The 23,536-nt window shown below is 42.0% G+C and overlaps 1 protein-coding gene across 1 annotated transcript in view; it reads left to right on the top strand.

Moving 5' to 3' along the window:
* Window positions 1-1,537: 1,537 nt before the first annotated feature.
* Window positions 1,538-23,536, top strand: part of gli3 (GLI family zinc finger 3) — a 97,699-nt gene continuing 75,700 nt past the window's right edge. The window contains 2 exon segments of the mRNA XM_041967621.1: window positions 1,538-1,963; window positions 17,660-17,833. Of these exon segments, the coding sequence (XP_041823555.1) occupies window positions 17,701-17,833 (133 nt within the window). The 5' untranslated portion in view covers window positions 1,538-1,963; window positions 17,660-17,700.

Below are 23,536 nucleotides of genomic sequence, written 5' to 3'. Positions count from 1 at the left end.
TCAGAACAAGGACTTTATCTCTGTGTAGTCCAGGCCAGATGAGCACCGCCTGACAAACTGACAGGAGTATTAGTTGTGTCTTACAGAACACCTCTGATTGTCTCCTCTCTCTGGCCGACTTCCTGTAGTCGCAGTGTAGACACAAGCACTTTCCTTTTATTAATGTCTGTTCTACTGTAACTCATATGTAAGCATTTCTCTATTGATAATAATAATAATAATAATAATAATAATAATAATAATAATAATAATAATAATAATAACAAAGATAGATAAATATCCCACTTCATTCATACTATGCCATCTGTATGTGTGGATTTATTGATGAGCAGAGACAACTCCACCCCTCATCTTGCAATGGAATATGTAAAATAGCTGTTTACACTCAGCTTAGACAGTTTACTCAACTTTGACATCCAAAAAAAAATCCATTTTCAGGATCAGAATCAAGCATCTTTTTTTCCTTTTGTTTTTAATGATGAAAGAGATGTTGACAGCTGTGACAGAGAATCTCTGGCTTTGATTGATTAAGGCCGTAATTAGCCATTGCCGACTTTATCAACGAAATGGACATCAAGAAAGTGGTTATAAAATTATTTTCATATCAAATAATTTAGATTTCTTCATTTGCAACAGTGGCTGATCTGTTGAGTTTCACATTGTGGTTAAATGAACTAACTGCACCTTGTTGGACTGACCTCTAGGCCACACACACACACACACACACACACATTGAAATCTGGTTAAACGATTAATGGGTAATTTTCCTTCCCAAACTCCCACCTCTTCATTGATTGGAACTGCACCCTAAAGACCTCTCTTATCACATAATTTCCCTGTATATTGATTAGGTATATTGATCACACCTAACCATACAGGAGCAACTTCCCTGTGCTTTATGTGAGCATTTGGTATCACCCTGAAGGATGAGCCCAGGGGACCAATTTGGCCCTTATAAATCAACAGTTTACAACTTATGAGGTAAATTACTGTATATTGGGAGTTTTTAATTGAGTGTAGTGCCTGCAAGAAGCACCTGGAATTTACTATTTAATTTAATTTAAATACACAATGTAGTCTTGGAACTTTAGTGGGATTACATACACAGAACAACATGTTCCTTGTATCTTTAAACTTTTGGGACTGGGATCTCTGGATTGTGTTAAAAAGGATTTGCAGTGTAAGCAGGTAAAAACCTTTAACAAAGCGGAAACTATAGTTTTTTTGTCCCACATTCATCCCCATAAGGAAGTTTAATCATGGAAGTAGTTTCTCTTTGATATGTGTAATTTAATTAAAAATCTCCCCTTAAAATGGATACTTTAGCCACTAACATGGCCATTTTTAATGTGCCAAAGACTGAAATGGAGTTTGAAGATGTTGTTTTCCTCCATAATACTTACTTCAAGAAAGAAAGAAAGAAAGAAAGAAAGAAAGAAAGAAAGAAAGAAAGAAAGGGGTACACAAAGTCAAAAAAGAAAAAAGAGAAAAAAGGAGGGAGGCAGGAGTAAAGGAGGGAGCAGTCCGAAGGGAGGAGTCAGGCGGGGGAAGGAGCAGCTGGAGTCCCACACTTCGTCCTCTCTCCTATCCGAAAAACGCACTAAATGTAATAACAACTCTCCACGCGCTTCTCTGACGCTTATGTTGTTTTTACGCACATCTGTGGTCTGCTATCTGCAGATTTTGTCGGCAGGCTGATGGTGTTAGTCCGGCGACTGGTGAACACAGAAAACTGTGAGAAGGAGGAGAAAGAGAGACAAGAGGAAAAACTCTGGCAGCGCCGTTTTGGAGTTGGAGAAGGAGCGTAAAAAAGAAAAAAAGAAAGAAAGAAAAAAAAGTCGTCCCAAGCAACTCCAGAGGCACATCTGCAACTTGGGAAGAGGAGGAGAACAGACGAAGACATATATTTTTCTTAAGAAGACTGAAAAAACCAAGAATTAGAGGCGAAGTCACCTAACAAGAAGTAAGTAATTATTTCTAAAAAAAAAAAAAGAAAAAGAAAAGAAAACTCCACATAAACGGCATAGAGTTGGATATTGTTGCACTCATGTGTCTTCTTGTGAAGTTTAGTGAGCCAGTAAGACATTATGGAGCAGAGGAGGGCTCATATTTCAAAACGCTGGAATTTCATACAAGTTTAAGTTGACTGCAGGAACTCTCAGCTTTTTTAAACAACGGTGAAAGTCTCGTTCTCGGATTCCATATAAGCTGAGAACGCGCCACGGAGCTCGTTAAACTTGGCCCGCGTGCGATTTAGTGACTAAAGTATCCAATAGCAAGGTGTGCGTTTCAAAACTAGCTCAAAAAGTTCCTTAAACTTTGTTTCTTGCATAAATAATCTAGTGAACATGTTTGAAATGTTTGATTTGGGACTGAGAAAATGGTCTCATAAGGCTGTTAAGGGTTATAAAATTGAAACCGTATTTAGACTTTATTGAACTTTATTGAAGCTTTACCCCAAGAAACGCGCGCGGGGGGTGTGGTGTATGTGTGTGTGTGTGTGTGTGTGTGTGTGTAGGGGGGGCACGACATGCATATTTATGTGCATGTGTGATCATATTTCAGCGCCTGCTATTGATTCGCTTTATCCTGTTTGAGACTTGCAGAAACAGTTAGTGGAGTTTGTTTGGACGCTTTAAAAAATATATTATTATTAGTTTAAATCTAACATGCGATGGGCTTTGCCCCAATGTGCACATTGAACATATACGAATTTCCCCGTGAAACTATTTCTAAATTTCTATAAAAAGGTTAAAGTTCATACTTTAAGATATTTGTCTTGTTGAATACATATGATCCTGGAAGCATATTTTTGCACTTTCAAAATAGCCAAAGAGACATATTTAGCATCAAGATGCTGCCAAATATGTGAAAAATAACATTATGTGAAAAATAAAAATTACACTAAGACATAATTGCTCTTATTGTCATTACTATTATTTATTTTCTCATGCAGCTGGATTATTTCTTCGTATTAGAATTTAATTGACTGAAGTAAAGCAAATAATACTAACACTAATAATAATAATATAAAACCATGGCCATATAGTGCTGCTGACATTAGATTTTTTTAAAAAGAAAAAAAAAAGAAAAAGAAACGTGTTAAAGGCACTTCACAGCTTTCAAAAGCATATGTGCTCTGAGAAATTTAAGCCCACCACAGAGGGGGTCTGTGGCCCTGCAGGGGTCCATGAGGGGACTGTTATGCCCCCCCCAAAAAAAGTAGAAAAAAATCTTCTATAATTTAATTTATTACAACTGACATGAATTTGTGTCATTCAAATGCATGTCTTTAAAAAGGGGGAAAGCAAAAGCTATATATATATAAATACTCACCTAAATGGTTTTGAGCATGTTAAACAAGTAAAAAAAAAAAAAAAATAGTGAACTGAAGTTCCATTTAGGGGTCCCGGACATGAAAACGTTTGAGAACCCCCGAGCCTCCACATGTGCAGATATTTGTTTGAAACTTTCCCTCCTGTCCTCGCCAGCTGTTCCACATTTTATCTGCTTGTCTGCTCTCGGATTTCATACAGACGACGAGGGTCCGAGGTGTTCAGCCATGCGGTGCGGCTTAAATCTTTCTTTCTTTTTTTTTTCATTTTGACACATGGCAAATTATTAACGAAGGTTTGGCTGCCTTTAGACGGAACACAGCAAATAAGATGTTAAACAAGTTCCCACAGAAAAAAAAAAAGAAAACTTAAAAAAATATAAACTCCTTTGTATCTATTTTTATGAGCATTCCTCCTCAGCCATTGGCTGTATGTTTGGCTTTGGATGTTTTTTTTAGACTTTTGATTACATTTTTCTAATAAAATTAATTAAGCAGTCATATACAGTGCCATTTGATAATTTCCCTTTTTATTTTAAAATACAATAGTGATATATTCATGGATAAATCACTGTCAAAATCCTTAGATTCATCTTACATGGGGGAAAATAGGCACAGTGTTTAGGCCTTGACCTAATAAAGAAATTTTAAATGGCAATATGAGTGTCATTTATAACTTTAATTTTATTTGTGGCCATCAATCCAAAAAGGCTGTGCCTTTTTCCTCTTTATGTTTGTATTTTGTGCCCTTTGACATGTTAATTGTGCATTTTAAAATTGTTTTGATTTTTAAAATGAACATCTATTTATCTTTTACATTGCTGTTAGAGGTCATAGTAATGACGGCATCTCATATTATTTTCTTTATTATTTTATTTATATATAAATATCCAATAAATTAGGTGATGAAATGTATTTAGTCAGAATTTCACTCCTGATACTCAGAAACCTTTCACACTTTTTTTCTTAAAAAACATTCAGTGTATAATTAAATACTAAATAGTCCTATTTTGACACCACAAAGAAGATGTTAGAGGATTTTGCAAAAAATACTTTAAATAGGAATTGTGACAATCCAGTTATGATTAGGAAATTTTGCACCCAATATTTTTGTAGCTGCTACCAGTGCACCTTTACAAAAAAGAACTTAGTTTCATTATAATGCAGTAAGGATGAATGCAGCATGTTTGCGATGATAATCTCCTGGAATGAGATGCACAACTTAAAGCCATTCGCTTACTGTAGCCAGGGAAGATGCATCATTGCCGCTCTGTACCTCTTCAACTCCACGCATGAGGAGGAGTGAGGCGGATAACGTTTTCCTCTGCAGGAATTGTCCAGTCTGATAGCGGCAGCACAGTGTTTTATCTCAACTTTACGCACTCCGTTTAGCAACATTATGCATATAAAGTGACACTGGCCCGGGCCACCTGTGACCTTGCGACCTGGCAGAATAGGAGCTGTCATGTTAATGCAGGGAGATGACATCCTATTAGCTTTTGAGGTATGGCCCTCTTCTCTATTTATTTATTTTTTTTAGGGGGCCTTGCATTCACAGCTGAAGGCAGCTTCTCTCTTCAGGCCTTTTACACTTCCCTGCAGGAAGAATACCTGTTATCAGGCTTGTATTCAAGAGACACTAATGATCTGTGTTGTTGTGCTAATGCTTCAGCCTGATGCACTCAAATAGGTGGCAAATGTTTTGTTAAAACAAGTTTAATGGGATGGAAGTTGATTATCCCTAAGATAACGAGGAGGAAGGAGGGTTTTGTTTTTGCAAACTCTTGTTTTGCAGTTTTTTTCTAAAATTTCCAGCCTCTTAAGAAGGGAACCAAATAGTAAAATGCGATGATTGTCATAAGTTAAATGTTTATTGTAAATTAAAAACACAGAGAAACCACCTGACTTGTGGAAGTATGGTGTGAGTCCCTGGGTGTTACGATTAGCTGTTGCTTCCCTTGCATATACTGACTGGTGTAGTCGACTAGATGGCTCCAAAAGAAATCTTCCACTTTGATGATTTGGTACTTTGATATGTTGACATCAAATGAAACAGACACAGCGGGGAAAGAAAGAGGACAAGTCAGACAGAGGTAGTGATTGAGGGAGGGAAGAAGAGGGGTGTGCATAAGAGCGGGTGGAAATGTGTGTGTATGTCAAAACTTGGGCTGAGATGGCAAACCTGAGGAGCGTCAAAAATGTCTTGATGCATTTGTGTACGAGCAGAGACAAGAAGGGGGTCTTCTCCTTGGCCACCTAATCCCCAGGCCCAGTCATCCCTTCAGGGCATGCCTCAGATCTAACTCTCTGGCTCTCAGTGCGAACGAGCCAGCTCCGCCAGCAGATTTAATATGCTATGTGTTCCCGCTCCCTTGGCTCCCCTCCACCTCAACCATCATTGTCCCTGAGCGGGACCCCTCGCTCCCTGTTTCAAGGAGTCTGCTAAAGGCACCTTTCAAGCCGGGTGATGTCTTTGGATAAGAGTGGAAGTACGGATGAAGAGGGTATGAGACTTAAGATAGCAAACTGCAATTTTAGATATGTATATTACTTACATTGAGGAATTTTAATACACTTCAGGCTTTGCAACCGGGAGTCAAACACTCAGCTCTCATAACACTAAAAATGCAGGCATGCATGTGCCTTCTGCTGCACGTTCAATCATGCACAAGTTTTTATTTTTATTTTATTTGCTTTTCTTTTTCCTGGAGTTCGTAGCAACTTAAAAAAATAATAATAGATAGATTAATAGATAATAGATAATAAATAGATTTTTTTTAAATAGAAGCTAAGCCTTACAGTGCAGTTTATTTCTCATTTCTTTTTCCTTTTGGAAGCTTCAACTGAACCTGACAGTTAGCCTGGTCTCCTGGTGTGAGGCATATAGAAAAAAAAGGAAAGCGGGATATATATATATATATATATATACAGCTTAACATGAAGCCCGTTGTAGGTCATGCTAAATTTAAATTTAATAGCTGATATGCAGGCCTGTGTGTAAAAAGTACATTGAGTGGCTGCATTTTTTTTCTCACACACTTGAAGAAGAAAACAGGACAGGTCGCGCCTACATGGCCTCTGCTCATCCCCCTTTTCTGTTTGCTTTGGCTGTCGTAAAAATGTCTTTAAGGCTGTGGTGTGAAGTATAGCAGCAAGAGCTGAAGTGCTTCGGTTTGAGGCCCATCTGCTTGCGTGTAAAGTCGAGCGCCCTAAGCAGACAGTTTCCCCTGGTCCGCAGTTGTTATTGCAGATGTGGTATTGTGTCAACTTTGATGGGAGCCGGTTCTGGCATCCGTGAGGGGGTCTGAGCTTTCTTGTCCAATGCGGTTATTGGGAGACACATAAACTGTCCGCTTGCTGTGAACAATGATCTGTCCCTTACCCCTGCTTCTTGTTGTTTGAAGCCAGGCTACACATTTCTATTGATTTTTTTTCAAAATTATCTCAACTGAACAGGAAAAAAAACTGTGTTTTCTAAACAAAGTTTCTGTCTTTACAATGGTAATTAAGTTATGTGTTGTCATGCAATAAGGCTCACTATGTGAACCCCATGTGTTTGCACTCCCATGCTGATTGTAGTTTTCTTCCAGTGGGCCCTGGAGTGGAGGTCAAGGAGGTGCCTATTGTTTGAATGCCAAATGTAAATCCCAAGGTTAATACCTGAAAGAAGCACAGGCCCAGACATTCTCTATGCTCTCCAAACATGTTTTAGATAGCTACCTCTTCCCCTGCTCTACCCTTTAATTTCCGTCTGCTGTGGTCCTGGAGCAAGCTGGAAAAGGAGGGGTGGAGGGGAGGGGGGCTGCTATGCCGTATAAACCCCTTTCGTGTGTTCTTTTCAGTAATGAATGCTAACAGGCCCTGCCTCTAATAATGCCTCGTCTTGAAAAAACAAAAGGGCAACTCTACTATCTGAGCAAATTTCTGCCCCAACCTGAGAGAGTCCTCCTTTGACAGCACAGCATTTGAAGACTAATCGTTTTTTCTCATGCAAAGCACGCTGTTTTAAGAGCCCGGGCCACGGAAAGAGAGGGGGCTCTGTTTTAACAATACTCTGCAGGGAGTGAGGAACAGGGTTCAGGGAGGGGAGGTGGGGCTTGGATTTTTTTTTTTTTTTTTTTTTTTCGGAGAGGGTTGGTTTGGGGGGGGGGGGGGGTCTCCTTTGCTCCTCAGACAAAGCCCTGTTCCTTTCAGAGTTGCAAGGGGGGTAGGGTGCATGGGGAAGAGGAGGGAGCATCCAAGAGTTTGAGTTCCTTGAAAGAGAGGGACTCGGGCAGCTTTTGATGACAGTTTGTCATTATGGCTTTTCTACTTTCCAGGGAAAATCTAGGGTCGGCCTTGCAGTGACAGTCCTGGAAAGAAGTGGGCCTGAGAAAATTTATAGAGAAACAGAAATATTAACTTGTACACGGGGCCCTAAAACGGCTTTGGCTATTCCTGCCAGGCTGGTGTTTTTATTAAGAGGGGTCGACATGCTTTGGAAATATATCTTATTCATGAAGAAAGCCAGGTTAGACTTCCCAAAGAATTCATTATATTCCCCCAGATGCGGCTTTGCGGGTTGCAGCCGTCCCTCGGAGGACGTGGAGCGTGCAGCGCAACATTGTAAAGCCTCCCTCAGTGGGCATGGGAGTGCGAAGGGTTCCATTTGTCAAAGGTGCTAGAGTCTTTTTCCCTCCTCAACACTTTCCCGGCTCAGCCTCAAACTCATTGTCTGAGCAAAGGCAGGACATTAGTCACTGCAACGCCGCGGGAGCCTAAGGGGCTAAGGACCAGTGCTCTGGAGCCCGGGTTGGACAGAGGGGAGGACAGAGGGGAAGGAGGGAGGGAGCAACTGAAAAGGTGAGAGAAGGGCAAGAAAAGAGGAGGAAATGTGGGGTAGAGAGAAAGTGAGAAGGAGAGAGAGCATGAGGGTGCAGAGTATGTGTGTGGGAGAGGGAGAAAGACCGTAGAGGGGGTTAGAGGGAGTGAAGTCTGTAGCTCTACCTCAGGGCTCAGTGTGTAAGCCCCTGTCTACCCCCCAAAGCTGCTTTCACAAAGAGATTTACAAGACAGGTCTTCGGTGTGCCCTGCATTATGAGTGAGCGGGTGTGTAAATGTGTGTCTTGCAAATAACAGACCTTAATGCACTTGATTTCCTTTTTGCATCACCTATGCATGAAAGATATTCACCCAAATTTACCAATCCAGGCAGGTCAGACCCACAACAGCCCCAGTGGAGCAGTGTGAATAACCTATTCCCCCTGGTGGCAGTCTGTGGGTGTGTGTGCCTTCATGTGTGAATGTATTTCACAGATTCTCACATACAAGGGATCCTGTTAGCTTTTGGAATTATTTATAAAGCCTGGCTTTTGTGTGGCGCCCTAAGTCCCTGTCTCCTCCCATTACTGCCTATGACTCTACCTGGGCTTCCTTCAGCCCCCAAATGCTCCCTCAGCCACCCTCCCAGCAGAAGGAACTGAGTTTAGAGTTACATCTAAACCCTTTACTGCTACCAGATTTTTCTTTCTCTGTATACAAACCATCTAAACAGTTTTGTCCCCTTGAAAAATACTGTAATTTAAGGGGACAGAATCAGTGGAGACGGATACAGTCCTAAAGAGACACAAAGTTACACAGACCTATCCCATATGGCCCTGATTACCCTGTAATCCAGAAAAGTTTTTCCCCCTCCTTTTTCTTGCACGGAAGGAGCGGGGGTGAAGGTTTTGGTGTGTTTTAGATGGTTTATGTTAATGTTTGTCTTTTATTGAAACAAGCTGGAATGTAATTATAGTCCTTCTTGCTACATATGAGCACTGAACTGCTCCAGTTTCCCATCTCCCTCTGGCATAGAGATCAATGCAAACCAGCTAACGCAGAGTAATAAGCCATTAGTACACACATTGCTGGAGAGATTTACATACATCGACCGGCGAACTGATAAACTAGGTTCCGTATCCTAGAGGTAAGAATTATTGTGTGTGTGAGCGATTATCTGAGTGAACGCAGAGTTAAGAGCATGTGTGTGAAGCATTGCTGGGTGATCTCCTCTCTGTGACGGCCAGTCCTGTGTGATAGGTGCCAGATTGCGTAGCTGCGAGCCAGGTTGTCTCTGCTTGTCAGCAGAGCAAGGTGGAGGAGGGGAGATGTGAGGATGATTACAGTACACTGTTCCTCTGATCTGATTCATCACTAACTGTCTCTCCTGCAAAGGGTGAACTTATTATCCCTGTCTCAACTTCCACTGTGGAGCCAGCTGCTCTCCATGCTTCCCAATTAACCCCAGGCACCCATCAAATGCTCCAATTAAGGCCTCCTCCTCCTCCTCCTTTTCCTCATGAGTTTATTTGCCGGCCCGGCTGTGGTTGAGATGGCATGCGGAGGTGAGTGAGTGAGTCGGCAAGCGTTGAGCGTGTTTGCTTAGCAGTGGCGTTACAGCTCCCAGATTTATTTGAGGTGCGGTTGCTAACAGCTGCAACAAGTAAATACACCCAGATGTTTGGCTTCCTAACAATCACATCGGCAGGCCTTAGGGGGGGTTGTCTATCTAATGACAGTTCCTCACGCTGGGGATTTTCAGGGGCCATTTTGTAATTCTTTAGAGTTTATGGGGAAGTTTTTCCAGAAAGCCAACGCTGTTAAGTTCACTGGTGTCTCATTCCTGTGTTGTGTGGTGTGATATTGTCTTGAGTTGTGAGAGTCTTTTCCGAATTCCAGTCTTTTCAAAAACTGAAATATTCAGTATTTTTGAAGCAGTGGTTTCTGATGAGCAACAGTGTGTGTGTGTGTGTGCATCCATGTGTAGGAGTGTTGCTGTAGGTGGGATGCAGGTTTGGCAGCACTTCTAAGTCCTCTGAGGCTGCTTGCGTGTGTGCGCGTGAAGCTTACGAGCCCGTGCAGAGGGATGGGGGGGCTGAGTGGCTGATATGAAAGTGAAGGGAGAGAGTTGTCTCCCTACGCCGCCGTGGGGAGAGCCGTCAGGGAGCTGGAAGTCTCTGGGACTCCCTCTGAGCTCCTGCTGTCTTTGATCTCACTCTTCTGCCGCACTACACTCCATACACTCACCTTCTGTCAATCCTGCAACACAGACTCATACTTCACACAGTGAGACTCTTTGCTTGTACGCTCCAGTTACAGACCAGCGCAAGGTTCAGCACACCTATACACGGTGATTTGAAGCTCTTCCTGAACAACTTAGGGATAAAAAACTTTAGAAACAGCAAGAAGATCTTGCGGTTAGAGCCATAAACACTGATTGCTTAGACCCGTTGGCAGTTTTTGTTCCCAGACTCCAAGATAATGTTTCAAAAATGCTCTTTTCTGATAGAAGTTCAAAATACAGAGAATTTAATCTGATATGAATCAGAAAACAACTGTAAACATCTGAGCAGCTGGAAACAGAGGTTTGGTAAGAAAATATAATTACCTCAGAATAATCAGTAATTTGTATCTTGGTAGTTTAAGACCAGCTCAGCGACCAAGTTAAGGACTCCATGTGAGTGTCCTCCCTCTCCTCCTCCTGTCCATCACTGACATGTTGCAGTAAGGTGCTGACAGTATGACCTTAGTTTAAGGTATTTTTTCATACCATCTGATGGCAGATGAGGATAATGGGGTGGATACAACAAAATCCATTTCTGCATCTGTGGAATGTGTGACCCAGCACTACCCTTTTGGATCTGTTCCCATTCATACAGGAAGTCTAGCATTAAAGCAGTGCTCTTCATTTTTTTCTCCTCCCCCCCATCCAGCCTTCTTTCTCCCCCTGCATTCCTTTGACTGGCTGTGGCACATTTCAGGACAGCTTCATTCAGCATTCCTTTACATCCCGATTTGTTTGCCCTCCCTCCTCATTTTCTCATGTCTCCCTCTGTTTAGGTCCGGTTTTATCATGCAAGAGCCAAACACCAAGACAACTTCATCTCATCCAATTTTCACCCCTTTAATTCAGTTTAAATGGCATGGCTGCAAGGGCCGGGCCGGGAATTAATAAGAACCAATAAAGCTCACCGCTGGGGCATCGAGGCTAGTCTTTAAGTAAACATTATGACTTCTTGAGGGGGGATTCAGGGGCAGTACTTGATGAATTGTGGCGGAGCTTGGGAAGGGCTAATTTCTCACTTAGCCGTCCTGATGGGGCTAGCTAATAGGCCTTGCTTTGCCTGGCTGATTGTCTGCTGGCTTTATTATTGTGCATTATCGCGCTGCCCCCTGGCTGTTTTTAGTGTTCGACCCCGGAGACGCCGGAGCTCGTCATTAATCACAAAGTGGCACTGACTCTTTCCGCTTCAACATTTATTCCAGTGACACAGTGGAATAAAGGAAAGAAAAGGGAGATAGAGAGGAGTATTGCAAGTTGCGAGAGTGTGCATGAAATACACAAGAAGCATGACTGAACTGAGAAAAAAGTGGGCAGGACAATTTCACAATAACTCTGTAACCTGTAGCTGTATTTGTGGGATGCGTTCAGCAGCTCAGTTACCTCAAACAGCTCTGCTCTTTGTTATTCACTTCAGCCTAAGTTGCAGAGGATAAGAAAAGTGTATTCTTCTGTCTCCTGGGCGAAGCAGGAGACCTTCTGTCAAAGCCATACCTGCCGCCACTACATTCACACACGACCATCCATCTGCTTGATCCACCTCTGAGTGCATGTGTGAGGAAGAAGCAGAGAGAGATATGCGCACACATGTGCTTATGTGTGTGAGGTTTTCATCACAACAGGAATGTCTCTTCCTTCACTCATCCCCTCCCTCGGGTCCCCTCTTATTTATCTACTTCACATGGTGATTGCACTTGCATGCAGAAAGGCATATAGATCAGCTGATGCATCTACTCCTATACGCACGGTACAGTTTCACCCACACACACGCATTACACAGAAATGGTACTTTCAAACATTGCAGCTACAGTATAACACATGCTCTTTTGCTGTGAGAGCATGGCAAAGGATGTTGTTGTCATGCTCTAGCTGTGGCATCGTGCAGAGCGCCTTCGAAAACCTTGCATCAAGAACGCCTCCACAAGCACACAACTGTTTTCCCTGAAGTTGAGAGGCCCCCTGACAGGATACAGATCCCATTCTCCTGTGCTTTATAGCATCTGCCATGTGCAGGGGCTACTTGAATGGAAAACTTAGCTAAAACTGGCTGCTGCAGTAGGCAGTAATTATTCAAGGAAGTGAATCTTAAGTCAGTCAAGTCTATTAGGAAAACTTTTGAAAGTTCAAGGAGCACAGAAAACTTCTGCAAGGAGTGATTTTCTCTTCTTAAAGACCGGTGTTATATGTTGCTAAAGTAATAGGTTGCTCTCGCCTTCAGTAAGTGGCTGAATAAGCATATTTTACTTCTCAAAAATAAGGAGAAGCATCTGATCAAACAAAGGCTGTACGTTTAAGCATGGGAACAGAAGTGGGAGCAGGGGAAACCAATACGGCATAACTGGGCCACCGCAGCCACAAAGCTGCCTGCATTATCCATTGTCTAAGTTGTCACAGCTCCACTTGCAACAGAACAAGTGGCTCATGAACAAATGCAAAGTCAAAATATATAAATAAACAAGCTAATAAGCAGGGGGCTGTGGGGAAAAGGAGCAAGACTTCTATTGTAACGCTTGCTTTATTTGCCCCTTATCTACTGGGTAGGGAATGCAAAAGAGGCATCGTGTAAGCATTATGATTACATTGTGTGGGTTTGTTACTCAGGAATGTAAGATGCACTCAGCTCATTTTGCTGTGCAACACACAGGGTCCCTCACCAGCCCTCCAAAGCATCTGAAGTGGAGAGGTCTGAGGGACGCATCCGAGGATAATCTTATTAGCTGCGCTGAAAGCTACTCATGGACTCTGTTGTTGTGCTGTTTGTCCTTGAAAAAAATAATAAAAAGGACTCCTCATCTGAGCAGCCTTTCCATTTTTAAATTTTATGTAGTGCGCTTGTGGTGTAGCAGCTTAGTTCAGCTAATGAAGTCTGATAAGATGATGTACTTTTAAAAATTGAAACACACAAACATGTCTGTAAAATTTCAGTGTTTGAAATCATATAAAGTAATTGAACATAAGTTTATTATGCAGCAATCATAAGATGATTTAATGATTCATCAGTGAAACATTTAGCTTTACAAAAAGTTAGAGTAATATACAAACATGTAACTAACAATCTAAACAGCTCAGTAATGTCTTCTTACACATAAAGTTGAGTTGAGCATTTTTGGCTGTTGATATGTGTGTGTGTGTGTGTGTGTGTGTGTGTGTGTGTGTGTGTGTGTTTGTGTGTGGCAGGGTGTGACTAATTCCTGCTAAATGGCCTTTACTGGAGGGGTTGGTCCCCTTCAGCAGTAGGCCAGTGCCATCTGGGCACTATGTGATGTTTTACTGCCGAGTGGGAACCAAAAACCACCAAATCCCAGATCTCTCTGCCTTCTAGGGCAAGCCATAAGTATCATCTTGAATGAAACATGGAAACCAAAATGTATGTGGTTTCCTCAAAAAGCTGTTGAGTTTGGGAACATCTCCTGAGTGTTTTTTTTCTTTCTTTTTTTTCCCTAAGTGCAAGCACTTTCATTGTCTCCTTAAGAAGTCTCATCTCCTCCAATCTGACTTCACTCCATTGCAAACACATGCATAGCAAGCATGTTCAGTTTTATAGCTAGACTCTGCTAATCTTCCTGAAGGGCTTGGGTTCTTCCTCCTCCTCCTCCTCTTTAGCCCCTCAGTGTTTTAGTTATTCCAGCTGTGAAAAAGCCCTTAATATTGTTGGCATAGCTGTGAAATGTGCAAAAAAATACACATTGGACATACAGAGAAACATGTGCAGGCATGCAGGGGCACAGCGAGGTGCACGCAGATGCATGCATGCATGCATAAACACACACACATACAGAAACACTCTTGTGCTCCTCCCCTTCTCCATTCATTTTCTCCCTTATCCCCCTTTTGCTCACAATCTTCCCTCAATCGTCTACATCTCCCATCTCTCCCCTCCCCTCTAACTCGCTGTGCTGCGGTGCGTTTGTGCAGCCTTGATAAGCCTAAGATAGCAGATCTCGGTGGTCGCTGATGTAATGATGATGAATGCTGCGGTGCTGCCAGTCTCCCCCTCAGGGGGCCCTCGACACTGAACAGTCGCCCTAATGAAATGAACACAAATACTGTACCCCGTCTGTGAGGTTGGGGGTTGCCAAATCTAAGAAGACACTTCAAGAGTTTATATATACATGTCTGTCAGTTTCTGACTGTGTGTGTGCAATAAAATTAAGCTTGTAAAGACGCAGCCTTTGAATAACAAAAAGCAGTGATTTTTTTTATACCATTAGTACTTGTTTAAGCTTGCATGAAGAAAAACAGATTTTTTTCTTCTACCAAAGGCAAAAGTTTAGTTTTGTGTTTTACTTTGATGTGTACAATTTGTAGATGACTTTCAACTCAGTGCCTTTGTCACCAGGCGTATAATTTATGTTAAATTGATTTGCTTAATGTGCTTATAAAATAAGATTTTTTTTTCTGAGGGAACAGTCTGAATTGTGCTGTTTTAAACCTGTTTAATCGTCTGCCTTTTCTGTGTGGAAGGATTACAGTTGAAGACAAATAAAGATGCTTTTTCTCTTCTTTAATTGGGTGTAGGACAGACATTTCATGGAGAAGGCATTAATATGAAATTAACAGATATTCTGGCAACAGGATTCACTGCCTTCTTGTAAAGGGCCTGTACTAGGCCTCAATAACACATACAGATAGTTTGTTCTGTGCTGCCTCATGTAAATGGAAATGGCTCGTGTGTAGTGTTTGATCTTAGAGGTGAGGGGTGAAAGGGCCAGATGAAAAAAGCATGTAGCTCAAAGTTGTTCTGTAAGGATTTAGAGTCCTAAACTAAAGGCAACGCAGATGGAAAACTCTTTGTGTTGGTGAATTTTGGCATGCATTTTAGAGATTTGGAAGGGACAAAAATGAACAACATGCAAAAGTAGAGACGGGAACATCTGCAGGATTGGGTGTGGGCGTCCAGGTCAGAGGGATTATGGGTGAAAAGGTCCTGCTTTTAATTGCTGCTTTGGAACTGTGGCCTGCCTTGTGGAACACAAAAGGCCCGTCAGACACGCTTCAGTGGCTTGGACTTGTGAATGTTTGCCCGACCAGTGGAATGCCCCGCTTTCTCCTCACCCCCCTTCAATTCAAACCTCAATCCTGACCCTCATATTTAAAGCACTTTAGGCTCTTTTTTTTCCCCCCCTCCGGCCTGACTCACCTGGGGGTGATAAGTAGACAGACATACATATGTGGATTGGTCTGTACAGCTTCTTTAGTCATTCCTTCCTTCTTCACTGCTTTTTCTCAAATCCAGCCATTACATTGAGGTAATGACAGTTTCAAACAGGGAGAATTTTTTTCTAATTATGTTTGGTTTGTTGATGAAGGAGTGAATGAATGGCTCAGCAGATCAGTCATCATCACAGGCGCTTACAAACTGACGTGGAGGCATTCATGCATATTCTAACGATTAACTCACCTTTATGGCAGAAACAACCAGAAATGAAAGCGTTCCCTCTATCAAGCACTTGCAGGAGTGATTTCAGATGCTATCTCTGCAAGTGAAACAAAAATGTCTTTGGTTGGGTATGACGACTACACATGTATTCATGTGAGAGTGATTAAAGGACAAGCTCTTGTTTAATTCTGTTTTGATTGGTAGGGGCGTAATTGCATTGTGTTTTTTTCCCCCTTTTTTCTCTCTCTCCCCTTTTTTTTGTAGGCCAGCAATTGCTTACAGATGTTGTTGTCGGGTCAGAATGGATGACAGACTGTGGTTTTTCAGGGGGTTGGGAAAAAAACAAACAAAGCGCACAGTGTTTGTCTGAAGTTTACCCCTCAATACTTCCCCCTTGCCTTCCTTCCTTGGGGAGTTGGTTAAAACTCAGCCCCCCTTCATCTTCCAGTCTCAGCAGCACTACTCTTTTTACGTTCTAGCTGACTTTACTGCCTTTGTATCTGTGCATGTTTATAGAGTGGAAGGCAATTAAATAGTACAGCTGGGTAATTAGCTGGTCTTTATTGTAAAGAAAATGTTTGTCAGACTAAATATTTCCACTCGTTATCCACGAATTATGGTGTCTAAGTAAAGACTTTGTATTGGACCAAATGAAGTAGTCCTGTACTTTGTGTAAATAGGCGGTTGTGGTGTATCACCATCCGTAATCAGAGGACCTCTATGACCTAGATAGAGTTGAGCTTGTAGACGGCCTCAGAGGTGCTGAACTGAGCAGCATGTCTGCTAGACTGTTGGCTGAACCCCTTCTAAACCCACAGACAGCATTAACTTGAACCACCTTTATTCTTTGAAAGAAAAAATTGCCCGGCACCATGATATTCCCAAAAGGGCCTTCAAACAACTCTTGTTTTTTCAGGACTGTGAATGTTTCTTTCTCTCTCTGTGGTATCCCCTTAAGGTTTCTCCTTTCTCTCTGGAAACACTGCTAGAGTGGGATTATCAGTATATCCACAAGCTGACTTTACGCCTATTCTGAGATATAAAACCTTGTCAGGATGTCCTGCCTTGCTCTTGTTATTGAGCTGTTTTGTTTGTTTTTTTTTTTTACAAGAAGTCAGACATTTAGTAGAAAATAAGATAAGCTAACTTTTGGTTTTGGATATTCAACCAGAATTAGTTCAGAAGGAGATTTGCACCCCTGACAAGCAGATCAGAGCCCAGCAGGTTTAAGTTAAAATAAATCAGGGTGAGCCGGTGGATTGACCCGTGCTCTGCTCTGGGCATCATGAAAAGGGAGGATAGGATCTGAAGTTTTTCCTCACAAAGTTCAGAGGGCGAAGTGTTTTTTGATGAACTGTTTAACTTAAGAGGATATCAAGCAAAAATATAAATGAACATAAAATGTAAACTGTAATACTGTAAAACAGTTAAAACTTTTAATTTGTTTGGTGTCAGAGTGAGGGCTTATTTATTTGAAAGTGAAATAAACTGTAAATTGCAGCTTTCTTATTTGGAGCTGCCTGGTAATTGAAATTGGCTAACAATCCAACGTATGTTAGTCATTACCTTTATGTTCTCAAATTGGAGACAAAATGGTGTAAAGCTGTGTGAAAAGATGAAAATGCTCAAAAATGACACGTGAAAATGACTAAAATAAGAGATGTGTATTTTTTGTGGGTGGCCAATGTATAATCAGCTTTTTGGATCGTATATAGTGATCTGCAACTAAGAAGACTCTTTGATGAGCCAAAAATGTGTGTGCTTCAATACTTCATGTTTCAGACACATTTAAGCAGAAAAATGCTCTATCTAATTCATCTTCTGCTTTTTACCTCATTGCATCCATCTGCTCTTCTTCCTCAAGTTATCCCGTCTCCATGAGGTCTTGAGGAATGAAAAAACGCTATGGAAACCCAGTCCCAGGCCAGTTCAGCAGCTGAGAAGAAGAAGAGGGTGGAGACCATCGTGGCTACAAAGGGCTCATCAGCACGCAGTGACATCAGCGAGAAGGCGGTGGCCTCCAGCACCACCTCAAACGGTATGTGTTGCCTCTAACTGCATGATGAATCTCAGTGGTTCATGTTTGGTCTATTTGTTAGCTTACTTGTTAAGTAAAGTGAATCAGTGCTGTCACTACAAGGCTAATAACTCTTGTACCTTCAGCCTTTTCAGATTGGTTTGGCATGAATATGTTACACATGGCCATGATAAACAGATGAGAATATGCAGAAAAAGAAAAAAAATTGAAGGAGAGATGAATAAAACCTGTTGCACAGGCCATTTACAAGAAAAAAATGGAGTGTTTCTCTTTGTGGTAGCTACAGTTGCTCTTTTCAAGTAGGAAACATACATTTAAATTGTTTAAATTTTGTCATTTTCCGTTCCTTTTTCACATGTTCATAAAGAAATTGACACAAGACAACTTTTGCATAATGAATTCAGTCACTCCTTATCAATCATTTACCTAAAGTCTCAAAAGTTATCCCATCCTTTGCAAGCTAAAGATCCAGATCTGGTTCCAACATGTCACCAACCATCACTCAACATATTTGAGCACTGGGGCCACTGATTTAATGAAGGCTCAAGGAGTTTTTTTTGTGTGCCTGTGTTCTCATTATGTAATGACTACCAACTCACAAAGACATGATTATAAGATTTAGACATGAACAGATTCTCACACATAACTGTTTCCTTTTCCTCTGTTCTCATGGTTCACCATGGGTCTCGCTCCCTGGTAGCAACTTGGCATGTTTACAGAGCAACATCTCTTCAACACTTGCTATTAAAAGTGTCATGGAGCATGCAGTTCAGTAAGCTTGTCGTCACACAGCCTTTCATTCTCAATTCCATGGCTGGAATAAGAAATTTTTGATGGCAAATTTTTCATAGAAAGCCTTGGAGCATCAAGCTGAAGTCATAACAAAACCAGAGTTGAGATCACCACAGACTAAGCTGCAGCTGTGCTCATTAGCTGTGAGAGGATTTGGAAGGTTTTGGATTTGGAGACTTGGCTCTAAAAGCTGGAGCTGGTGGCTTGATAAAGTGTTTTCTGACTCTGCTAATGTCAAATGCCGTCATCCCAAGTGTGAATGGGAAACAAACAGTCCAGAAAAGAGTAAATAATTTGCTGTGACTTGGTCTCCATATGGGAGTTATCACAGGAAGTAGGAAAGGCAATACATCCTGAAGCATCTTGGGAACACTCTCACTCTTACTCATTCCCAGATGGCCAGAGCTGTTTTATTCATTAAAGAGGCAGCAAGGAAGAAAAGTTAGTTGTGGAAAAAACATGGATGTAATTTGGCTCAATGATTGTGGATTTTTCTTAGTAATGTCCTGGTAATTATGGCTCTGAACAGCACACGGTCTGTCTTAAGAACTTTGCCATATCAGAGAACAATATTGCACTCCCTACAATCTACAGTAGTCTCATAATGCACTTGACGAGAAGGATGATACTCATCTGCAGAGAAAATGGTCCCTTTTAGATCTTAATCTTTGTCGTGGAATCATAAGATTGCTTACACATTCTTTGTGTGGTTATAATTACAGCACATTCCCAATTCGCCCCCACAACTCATAACCTCTTATCAGGTGTAACCCTACACTTGCCTCAACTTTAACCTTCGAAGCCCCTGCCCCGCTGCCTCCATCCAAACAAAAGGTAATTGTGAGCAGCTGTGGAACCCCAGCGACCAGCTCTTCTTAGCAAAAAATGTCCCCCCGTCAAGCCGAGTAGCCCTGATCTCAGCAAAGCAGAAACCCCCACGGTGCGCCATGCAAAACTGTGCTACGATAAGTTGTGAAAAGTGGCAAAAAATTAGGAAGGGCAGGTGGAATGGTGGATGTTATTCCTGGTGTTTCTAAAGTAATCAAGATTTGGGATCAGCTTACAAGCAGGTATTGATCTGATCAGGTTCATTGTAGCACAAGGACAATTGCCTACTTGCTGATCCTTAAGTTAGTTTTATCTAAGTTGAGTAATTATAGAGTCCTGGCGGAGTTCCTACATGGTTGGATAAATGGTGGCTTCATCCTGTGTGCTATTCATCTCTGTGCCCCCCCCCCCCTCCTCCCATTGCACTGACAACTCAAAAGAGCCGACTGAGCCACAACAATGCTGTGATTGGTGCTCTTTAGGAGGGGTATTTTGGGCGGGGGGTGCTGCTCTCCTCTACAATCCTCATCATTTGCCGGGCAGGTGGACCACAAAGTCCCCTGATTCTTTTGTTGAGTTCTGCGATAAAAAAAAAGATGTCCATGCTCCTTAGCTGAATAAATTCTGTCGACATGGGATAATTTGCTAGTAAAAAAAAAAAAAAGATAAAAAAATGGTGAGACTTGGAGGAGTACAAGTTTCGGGAGTTAGAGGAACAAGTAAAAATGGGAGGAAATAAACTGGAGTTAGTTTAGAAAAACCATCAGGGAGTGCTGTAAAACATGTGATGAAGGACATAAGTAGGGACCTTTTTATGATGAAAAGGCAATAGGAAGTGTCTCTGAGGTAAACAAGTTAAAGAGCAACAAATGTTTGGCCTTACCGGAGAAATCCCTGCACACACGGGTACTGTGGCTAAAGTGTTTAAAGGAGAAAAAGACAACTTGAATACGCTGAAAAAAAAGACTCTTCTCAGGGCAAAGAAGGAAGAGAGATGCACTGAGGGGAGGGGGGAGATAGAGGAAGAGTGAGGGGCCACCTTCTTTTTAGGCAGCCATTTAAATGATCAACAGTAAATAGAGGGGAATGTCATCTGACAGAAATAAAGTTCCCGTTAACAGCAGGGATGGAAAGTAATTTACAGATACGCTGTCCCCGCCATCTTTGTGCCTCCCAGATAAGGTTTCATTTCAGAAACGGATAGGAGACATTTTCACTTACGGGCCCCCATTCTGGGACACCTGTGATAACAGCTTGTGGACCCCTAATTGAAAATGGGTTTCAAAATGGATTTTCACTTTTCTTCCACCCTCCCTCCCTTCCCCTTTCTCATGACTAACCCCCCACCCCTCAATCCCTCCATCCCCACCAACACCCAGATACATCCCTCCTTTTTTTTTTCTCTTTCCTCGGCGTTCCCTTGTCATTGGCAATATTGGAAGGACAGGGAGGGAGAGAGGAGGAAGGAAAGGAGGGAGGCTTGGGAGGGGGGAAATGGAGCGTTGGGATCGGATCATCCCTCAGCCCGTGTCACAGCTATGACAGCCGCATGATCCGTCTTATTAATGAAATCATTGATCACTTGATGGGGCTCATAATCAACTGTTTCTCCACTGTGTCCTGCCCCATCTCCTCCTCCCTCCTCATGCTGCCACCTCATGCTTTCCACTTTTTATTCCCTACCTCCCCCCAACCCTTTCCACTCTAAAACAAGATTAACCATACAACTTTAGAAAATAGATTAATAAATACATAAATTAATAAGAACACCCAACGCAGCATGACAAAAAAATATTGAATAATGTTGAGGGCGTCTGATTGGAGTTGCAAAATGTCAAGAATGTATCTTCTATTGAAAATTGCCAATTTTTGACAGGAAAAAAGCCTTTTGTTATTTTAAGAAATGTGCTTGTGGGTCACAACTGCTACAGGGTGATCTGTGTCATCTGTATTTGTGTTGTATTTATTTTATGGGGAGCAGAGAGGGAAGCAAGGGCCCCTTCATGTTACCCTGCTCTGCCTGTTGGGGCTAATGAGAGAGAACTGATGGAGGGATAAGGGACCTCTTGGGAGCTCTGGCTGGCCTGTGGGTCAAACAGTACAAAGGAGGAGGCGTTATAGAGCCTGACACGCAACCCCGCACAGGAAAACTGCCTTTAGTGTCAAAAGACTTTTGTATGCTGTATACACAATACATAAAAATGCGGAAAAACTTTTTATTTACGAAGAAATACATAGAAGAGAATGGAAATTTAACTGCAATGTCGCTGCTTTTTGTGGTAGTACATTTTATCTACCATAGCTACCTGTAGATTAGAGTTTGTAAAATCACCATGTGCACATGCAGCCTTCACTGTTGAGCCCTAGCCATTTCATGGACCTCTGCACTGAAGGCAATTTCCTGCAGCAGCAGGGGGACAGACTTTGGCAGAGCCACCTCACAGAGGCCTGAGGCGCAGGATTAGCTTAGCCTCGCTGCTGCTCAGGACAGAGGGGTAACCTCAGCTGCCCAACCCCACTCCAGCAATGCCTGGCCTCTCTTGTCTAGCACACTTCCGCCTGCCGGGGCCCCGCTGCTTCCTTGCCGCTGGAAGATGCACATAAGCCACTGCCTGAAGACTTGTGCAGAATGTGGAGATGCATTCAGAGCTCAGGCATATTGTATTTGCATCTTTTGCTGTTAGTCTGTACTCATCCTAGTTTTTGTAGCACGATACAGCTTTAGAACTGATGAAAGACCCAAAATTTCAGTCAGAATTCCTCATTTTTTTACAATGTGAAGTGTTGTTTAGGAGTTTTGGACATACTTGTTTGACTATTTGTAGTGCTTGAGAATTGCAGAGATTTAGAAACATACCACTACAGTAATTTCCAGCCAGGCAAAGGCCATGTATAGCTGGTCTGTGGATGACTTCCTAAAAAAGAAACAGATTAAGTTGTTTTTTTCTAACCACTTATAAACCCTTGTTGCTTCATTCTTAGATTCGAGTGGTATTGTAAGCCAAAACTCATGTTATTTCAAGTTGACTTCTCAGTGATAAGTTTTTAACTATAATATGTTGTGAGAGTTCATGCTTACCATTACAATGGCTATTTAAAGAAATCTGAGGTCATTTTCACCAACACGCTGGGAACCACAAAAGCCTGAAAATGAGGGGTCATGCAGGTCAGAAGCAATGACCAGCTTCTTAACGGCAAATCAGCTTGAGCTGAGATGGAGCTTTAGAGAGCGACTACTGTTCTCTCCCTGGTAAATCTGCTGCTCTGCCGGATCTAGCTCCCTCAAAGAGAGAGACACTCAGGACTGACCAGAGGCTCCATAAACTCATAAACCAATAAAGTAGGGAAACAGTAGTTGATTATTCTACCACTCTGTCCATTTGTCGAGCATCAGTGGCCTCCCTCCTGCTTGGAGGGTTCTGACCCAGCCAGGAGGATTTATTGTGGTTGTGTTGTTCTCTGCATTCTCTGTTTTGTTCACTCGCCATCAGCTCTGGTATTTTTTTTTCCTGAATGAACTGAGGATAAAGAAGCAACTAGTGGTCACACAAAGCCCGTTACGCTTTGTGGATGTCCAATTTTGAATGTAGTTTCTCTTCTACTACGCAACTAGCAACAAGTTTTTCAAATTTTGGAGTGAGAGCTGCAGCCAAGCTACAAGCTAGCAGTTCTCTGTTTATGTAGCTGTAACACTGGCATCATTCTCCTCATGAAAAAGACTCTTCTCCAATGCTGTGGAACTTTGCCAAGCTTACAAGTGCCCCTTCATATTTAATGCAAAGCTCTTCATTCTCACACACATTATCACCCAGGCACAATTTACATTTTCCTTAGATCTGGTCCTTTACATTCACAGTTTCCAAATAATGCAGTTACCTCCCTGATGTAAATGCAATCCTCTGTCTTTCTGCTAGCAAAGCTACGCGAGCACTACACATCTGTAAGATTGGCTACCCTTAGCTTGTATGCAGCTTCTTGCCAAGGAGTAGGAGACACATACAATTGCTGCAAGTGCATTTATTTTCTGGCAATAAAATAATCAAAGAAAATTTAATGTACATTAATTTTCATGTAAAAATTTAA

Source organism: Melanotaenia boesemani, chromosome 18 (assembly GCF_017639745.1).
Source record: "Melanotaenia boesemani isolate fMelBoe1 chromosome 18, fMelBoe1.pri, whole genome shotgun sequence".
In the NCBI taxonomy this organism is placed as follows: domain Eukaryota; kingdom Metazoa; phylum Chordata; class Actinopteri; order Atheriniformes; family Melanotaeniidae; genus Melanotaenia; species Melanotaenia boesemani.
The sequence above is the reverse complement of the archived record's forward strand: the minus strand, read 5'-3'. Positions and strand labels throughout refer to the sequence as shown.